This window comes from Carcharodon carcharias (genome assembly GCF_017639515.1).
Source record: "Carcharodon carcharias isolate sCarCar2 chromosome 29 unlocalized genomic scaffold, sCarCar2.pri SUPER_29_unloc_2, whole genome shotgun sequence".
In the NCBI taxonomy this organism is placed as follows: Eukaryota; Metazoa; Chordata; class Chondrichthyes; order Lamniformes; family Lamnidae; genus Carcharodon; species Carcharodon carcharias.
The window spans coordinates 906,994-914,968 of NW_024470665.1; the positions used below are offsets into that span (position 1 = coordinate 906,994).

Consider the following 7,975-nt stretch of genomic DNA (forward strand, 5'->3'; position numbering starts at 1 on the left):
ACAGAATGAGGGGAAGAGAATGACAGGAAAGAAAGAGAGAGAAAGTGAGAGAGAGGGAGAGAGATGGAGGGAGAGAATGAGAGACAGCGGAGAGATAGAGGGAGAGAGAGAGAGGGAGAGATGGAGAGAGAGGGAGAGAAAGAGAGGGGGGAGAGAGAAGGGAAAGAGAAGGAGGAATAGAGGAGAGAGAGGGGAGAGAGAGGGACAGAGAGAGAGAGGGACAGAGAGAGAGAGGGAGAGAGAGAAGGAAGGAAGGAGGGGGAGAGGGGGAGAGGGAGAGGGGGATGGCGGGGGCGAAAGAGAGGAAGAGAGAGAAAGTGATGGAAAGGGAGAGGGAGAGGGAGAGAGATGGAGAGGAATTGAGTGGGGGAGAGAGAGTGGGAAAGAGAGAAAGAGAGGGAGAGAAGGATCGAGAGGATATGAGAGAGAGAGGGGGGGAGAAAATGAGAGATAGGAGGGAGCAAGAGGAGAGTGGGATAGAGATCGTGAGGGAGAGAGGGGATGTTGTAGCATTAGGGTGTTTGGGGCTTAAGAGTCAGTGTGGGACTGGGGAAACATTATGATGTAGAGCGTCACATGGGAGTCGTATGGTGTAGAGGTGAGTCTGGCGGAGGCTGGCATAAAGATAACACCTGGTCAGGGCTGTATCCTGTATTTATGCATATTGTGTTACGTGTTTATTAATAAACAGCCAAGCCTCCGGACCCCTCTGCGAAACAACATACAAACATGGTGGCAGCAGGTGAAGGACTCCCACCATCCCGAAGACCTGAGGGAAGGTCTGCCTAAGGCGAAGACCCGGGATACACAGCTGGAGATCACCTGAGCAATTCCATTCCGGGCCGGGATGGGCTGACAGGCAGGGGAAAGGCCGACCGTGCAGCGTTAAAGGGCTCCCCACCCCCCACCCAGAGCAGGAGGGGGGTCTGTTGTGAGGCCCAATCGAAAGCAGGTTCAAAGGAGCCGAGCCAGATCACCGGGGCGGCGGGGGGGTGGGGGGGGTGACCGAACTCCAAAAACAAATGAAAGAGAAGTCGGAGAAAGAAATTTGGCTCCAATTCGATTCTCTGAAGCTCCGGGAGGCGACTCGCTGGCCCGAGTGATTCGTTTGGGGGATGATTTTTTTTTTGCAGAGCCACCGATGTTTAAAATGGATCCGGGGAGCCCACCGAATCCCGACAAGCGCGGGAAGAAAAAGAGAAGGAGAAACGATTACTGCGGCGCCACTAAAACAGAAAAAAAAGGAAATTAAAGCCATACTCCCCGCGTGTTGAAAGCAACCTCGGAGGGTTAAATCAACAGTGCCAGAGCGATCGAGGTGGATGGGAAGGCCAGAGCAAGCCCAAAATTGGCCGTTATGGAGAAGATCTATTTTTAAGGTCTATGATAGCATCAGGCTTGAATAAGAAAACAGAGGCTGAATGAGTGAATACACTATGATATACAGTAGGTCCAATAGCCGACGATGTAATTGCCAGATAAGGAATAAATTACTTCGAAGTCCTTTAATCGAAGAAGCAATATAATTTCAGGTTGAGCAAAATTTAACAAGGGAGCCTGAAAGCCCAGCGAATCCGTAGGCTCTTTCCTAAACGAGAATGGCTGACGGCTGTGACGACGGTGACTTTAATTCAGAGCTCGAATGGGAGAACGAGTAGTCATGGGATTGGCCGACGACGCTCTCTGGGACGCACTCCAACCCGGAGAAAAAGGATCCGGCTTTGCAAAGGGCCAACCAACCCCCACCACCACCCCCCCCCCACATCCCCCCCGCCGGTCGTCGGACGATGGGAAGTCCCTCAGCAGATCCGATCTGTGGTGCAGAGAGACCCCCCCGAACAGCCCAGATCATAAAGCGACGAACCAGGCAGGGAGGGTGACGCCCCAGCAGAAGCTCAAGATGGTGGACAGGCCACGCCAGTGCTGTGCGGGCTGGTGCAAGAGGCAGGGCGCGTGGAACCCACCTCCCACGACACTACTGAGCAGCGGCAGATCACCCTGAGCGGAAGAGAGCAAACAGCCGGCAGCCTTGGTCCACACCGCTCCCAGGGACACGGGGAGCAACAGGGATGTGTCCCTGCGGTCAGAATTTAGGGAAGTAGGTAGGAAATCAACGGCAATCTGCGGCATGCCCCCAGTGCTGGGGGCAAGCGATCACAGCAGTAGGAGGATGAGGGCGGACGAAGGATCGGCTGGAAAGGTGGTGCAGGGACTGGCCGTTGGGGGGGCGGTGGGGGGTAAGGCGGGACCAGCACGATACCGGACAGGAGTTGCGCCTGAACAGAGCCAGGGCTGAGTTCCTTGCTGCTGTTGGGGAGGGTTTAAATGATCTCAGCAGGGGCGTGGCAACCGGCGGTGGGTGGGGGGGGGTGGATGGGGGAACGTCAGATAGGAACACCGGGGTGCACAAAATACTGGGAGAGGCGGGTAACACGGGAATAGAGAACGGAACGTTAATAGGTGGGGTGGGCGGGGGTCAGGGTAAGGGAGAACGTAATAATGTCTACATCAGAGTGACCTGCGAACGCAGGGAGTGTGGGCCAATGGGATTGGGGAGTTACAGGCCTGGCTGAGAGAAGAGGGCAGGGCTGGCTCAATATTCCTGGGCCTGCATTTTAACCCCTCAGGCGCTGGTGAGCGCTTCCACTGGGCTGGCCGAAGGCCGACAGCCAACCTCCAGGAGCCACGGGCCTCCACTGTGTGGAATAAAGCACCAAAACCGATGCAGAACGTGTGTCCAGGCAGCATAACCTCGTCGAAGGAAAGAGAAAATAAACAATCCCCAGACATCAAATTTCCCAACGGGAGGTTTCAGTCCCCACCACCCGCCCCCCCACCACACCCTTGGGACGAGGCCTGAGCAAAAATCGTCAAGCCCGCCCGGTCGATTGGCCAGTTCGCCCGCCCGTGTGAGGTCGGACAGTCCTCGAAGGGTTGCTAGACGAGACCGGAGCCCAGGAGAATGGGCTTCATTGCCCGCTCAATCCTCGGGCGGGGCAAGATTCCGACTCATCCGAGTGAGATATGGCGAGAGTTGCGCAGTGAAATCGGGGGGCGCTCACCCTGCGTCGTCTCACGGTCAGGGGGCAGCGAACACCCATGGGGCACAAAGTTCTGACCCTGGAGACAGGGGGTTCAGAAGAGATGGGAAAAGGAAGGAAAGGAGGAGGGGGTGAGGGTTCCGGTCCAGGAGAGTATTGCAGTGCTGGAGAAAGACAATGTCCCAGAGGGGTTCAAGGGCAGAATCTATTTAGCCAGAGCTAAGGAACAAAAAGGGTGTGATTACATTGCTCGGTGCAATCTATAGACCACCAACTAGTGAGAAGGATGTAGAGGAACAAATCTGTTGGGAAGTTAGAGAGAGATGCAGGCATTATAGAGCAGCTATAATGGCGGACTGGGTTTATCTGAATATAGACAGGGATAGTAGTCAGGTAAAGGGCAAGGAGGGACAAGAGTTCCTAGATTGTGTTAAGGAGATTTCCTGACAGTAGAATGTGTCCAGTCCATCAAGAAAGGAGACGCTGCTAGACATGGTTCCTGAAAACCAAGTGGGCCAAGTAGATCAAGGGTCAGTGGGGGAACATCTAGGGAACAGTGATCATTGTATCATAAGGTTTAGGCTGATTATGGAAAAAGGACAAAGAACAGTCCAGACTGAGAATGGTTAACTGGGGGGGAAACCAACTTCAATTGGGTACAGGATCCACACACACTGACTCTCACTGGGGTACGGGTCCCACACACACTGACTCTCACTGGGGTACGGGTCCCACACACACTGACTCTCACTGGGGTACGGGTCCCACACACACTGACTCTCACTGGGGTACAGGTCCCACACACACTGACTCTCACTGGGGTACGTGTCCCACACACACTGATTCTCACTGGGGTACGGGTCCCACACACACTGGGGTACAGACATCTCTCCTCAACAATGTACCTCTCCACTGAAGAGGGCACGAAGATGGGTTCTTGAGTTTGGATACAGAAGACTATATGAGACAAGAGATTTTCTAAATTATTTAAAAGTTTATTAAAGAACTGAAGATGAAATTCACTTTTGATGATAATTCAATCACAACATTGACTGTTGTAGGAAAAGTGGGTGTAACCCTGTTTCCAGTAGAGACTCCAGGTCTTATTAATGTTACAGAGCGATATTTAAGGTATCTATCAATATATAAAGTAATGTTTACCTTTAGTCCCCAAATAGAAAGCTACCGAGCCTAGCAAGATACCACGATCCCAATTTAGGGAGAACTACCGTCACTCCATTCCCATTACCTCAAGAGGCACTACAGTCAATCCAATGAATGTAAAATTCCTGCTGTATGGCTCCAATATTTATACCATAAAAGAGCTAAACCAATAGGAAGCCTGCTCAACTTTCAATATTCTTTGTCCTCGTCAATATCCGTCAATCTGAGAGGCGCAGACAGTGGCTGCCTCCTTCCAACACCCAGTTTTGAAGATTCAGTTAGCAAGTTATTTAGGGCCATTCTTAAGGTTATCCATTGTTAGATTGTTGTACCTTACCAGCTGAAGTGATGTAAAGGCCAGGTCCCTGTTTTTTCAGAACAGCCTGGTGTTAGAGTATGGGATGTTGTGCAATTATACCCAGGCATGTTAATAACCTTTTAAAGCTTCTTCCTTTTGTCCAGCAGGATGAACTCTGCTTTCAACTTGAGTTCTGCTTTTAACTCTTAATCTCAGCTTCTCAGGATGGTCATGCTTTTCAATCTGATAACTCCTCGTTTATAGCTGGGTTCTCTTGTAAATTTGTGTTTATAGCTGCATTCCTTCATCGTCGTTTTTAAGGAGTGTCTTGAAGGGAGAGAGAAAGGGAGAGGCACAGGGACGGAGAGATGATGAAGTGGATAGAGGGGAGGGGGAGCAGGAGAGATGGGGAGGTGGAGAGATGTAAAGACAGAGACACGGAGAGACGGGGAGACAGAGGGATAAAGATATACAGAGGTGGAGACAGTGAGAGTCGGAGAGATAGAGAGATAGATAGAAAGAGAAATAAAGAGGTTGTTTAATGAACATTATAGAGAGTCCATGTTTTTCATTGCAATGTATTTTTACAATTCTTGTCATCAGAATGACCCTTGAAGGGTTGATGATTGCACAATGTTCAGCTCCAGGAACTGGGCCCAACCACATTCAGCTGCTTCATCAATGACCTTCCTTCCATCATAAGGTCAGAAGTGGGGATGTTCGCTGATGATTGCACAATGTTCAGCACCATTTGTGACTCCTCAGATACTGAAGCAGCCCATGTCCAAATGCAGCAAGACCTGGACAATATCCTGTAACATTCACACCACACAAGTGCAAGGCAATGACCATCTCCAACAAGAGAGAATCTAACCATCACCCCTCGAAATTCAATGGCATTCCCATCACTGAATCCCCTATTATCAACATCCTGGGAGTTACAATTGACCAGACTGAACTGGACCAGCCATATAAATACTGTGGCTACAAGAGCAGGTCAGAGGCTGGGAATCCTGCGGTGAGTAACTCACCTCCTGACTCCCCAAAGCCTGTCCACCATCTACAAGGCACAAGTCAGGAGTGGGATGGAATACTCCCCACTTGCCTGGATGAGTGCAGCTCCCACAACACTCAAGAAGCTCAACACCATCCAGGACAAAGCAGCCCCGCTTGATTGGCACCACATCCACAAACATTCACTCCCTCCACCACCGATGCACAGTAGCAGCAGTGTGTGTACCATCTACAAGATGCACTGCAGCAACTCACCAAGGCTCCTTCGACAGCACCTTCCAAACCCACGACCTCTACCATCTAGAAGGACAAGGGCAGCAGACACATGGGGAACACCACCACCTGGAAGTTCCCCTCCAAGTCACTCACCATCCTGACTTGGAAATATATCGGCCGTTCCTTCACTGTCACTGGGCCTGAAGCAGTTAGAGGTAGATTATAAAAAATCACACAGAATCACACAGCCCTTCGGCCCATCGAGTCTGCACTGACACGTGAGAAATACCTGATCTATGTACCTAATCCCATTTACCAGCACTTGGCCCCATAGCCTTGAATGTTATGAGGTGCCAAGTGCTCATCCAGGTACTTTTTAAAGGATGTGAGGCAACCCACCTCCACTACCCTCCCAGGCAGCGCATTCCAGACCCTCACCACCCTCTGGGTAAAAAGGTCATTCCTCACATCCCCCCTAAACCTCCTGCCCCTCACCTTGAGCTTATGCCCCCTCGTGACTGACCCTTCAACTAAGGGGAACAGCTGCTCCTTATCCACCCCGTCCATGTCCCTCATAATCTTGTACACCTCGATCAGGTCGCCCCTCAGTCTTCTCTGCTCCAACCAAAACAACCCAAGTCTATTCAACTTCTCTGTTTCAAATGTTTCATCCCACGCAACATCCTGGTGAATCTCCTCTGCAACCCCTCCAGTGCAATCACATCCTTCCTATGATGTGGCAACCATAACTGCACACAGTACTCCAGCTGTGGCCTCACCAAGGTTCCATACAACTCCAACATGATCTCCCTACTTTTGTAATCTATGCCTCGATTGATAAGGGCAAGTGTCCCATATGCCTTTTTCACCACCCCACTAACATGCCCCTCCGCCTTCAGAGATCTATGGACACACACGCCAAGGACCCTTTGTTCCTCAGAACTTCCTAGAGTCATGCCATTCATTGAATACTTCCTTGTCAAATTACTCCTTCCAAAGTGTATCACCTCACACTTTTCAGGGTTAAATTCCATCTGATACTTATCTGCCCATTTGACCATCCCGTCTATATCTTCCTGTAGCCCAAGACACTCAACCTCACTGTTAACCACCCGACCAATCTTTGTGTCATCTGCAGACTTACTAATCCTACCCCCACATAAATGCTGACATTGCCAAATAAAGGACGTCAAGCGTCATATAATTTTGAAGGGAAATATTTATGAGCGTGTGAATGTACATAGTTGTGTGACAAACAATAATTATGCATAAACTCTGAATATAACACAGCAAATTACCAGAAATTCAAATAACTTAAAGGAAAGGCAAGTTGGAACAACAACCTGCTGTACCTGTCCTGGGAGTGTTTGATGGGGACAGTGTAGAGGGAGCTTTACTCTGTATCTAACCCCGTGCTGTACCTGTCCTGGGAGTGTTTGATGGGGACAGTGCAGAGGGGGCTTTACTCTGTATCTAACCCCGTGCAGTACCTGTCCTGGGAGTGTTTGATGGGGACGGTGTAGAGGGAGCTTTACTCTGTATCTAACCCCGTACTGTACCTGTCCTGGGAGTGTTTGATGGGGACGGTGTAGAGGGATATTTACTCTGTATCTAACCCCGTGCTGTACCTGTCCTGGGAGTGTTTGATGGGGACAGTGTAGAGGGGGCTTTACTCTGTATCTAACCCTGTGCTGTACCTGTCCTGGGAGTGTTTGATGGGGACAGTGTAGAGGGAGTTTTACTCTGTATCTAACCCCGTGCTGTACCTGTCCTGGGAATGTTTGATGGGGACGGCGTAGAGGGGGCTTTACTCTGTATCTAATCCCGTGCTGTACCTGTCCTGGGAGTGTTTGATGGGGACAGTGTAAAGGGAGCATTACTCTGTATCTAACCCCGTGCTGTATCTGTCTTGGGTGTGCTTCATGGGGACAGTGTACAGGGACCTTTACTCCGAATCTAACCCTGTGTTGTATCTGTCCTGGGAGTGTTTGCTTGGGACGGAGTAGATGGAGTTTCACTCTGTATCTAACCCCGTGCTCTACCTGCCCTGGGACTGTTTGATGGGGACAGTGTAGAGGGTGATTTACTCTGTATCTAACCCCGTGCTGTACCTGTCCTGGGAGTGTTTGATGGGGAGGGTGTAGAGGGAGATTTACTCTGTATCTAACCCCCCGTGCTGTACTCCCTCCGAATGCTTCACCGATCTGACCCATTCCGGGTTACCCCAGGCTGTTATCTACGC

At 50.6% G+C, this 7,975-nt stretch overlaps 1 protein-coding gene across 1 annotated transcript in view; it reads left to right on the forward strand.

Moving 5' to 3' along the window:
• Positions 1-1,252, forward strand: part of LOC121274023 (proline and serine-rich protein 3-like) — a 193,015-nt gene extending 191,763 nt beyond the window's left edge. The window contains exon 5 of the mRNA XM_041181153.1: positions 1,134-1,252. Within this exon, the coding sequence (XP_041037087.1) occupies positions 1,134-1,252 (119 nt within the window). The remainder of the gene's footprint in view (positions 1-1,133) is intronic.
• The last annotated feature ends 6,723 nt before the right edge of the window (positions 1,253-7,975 follow it).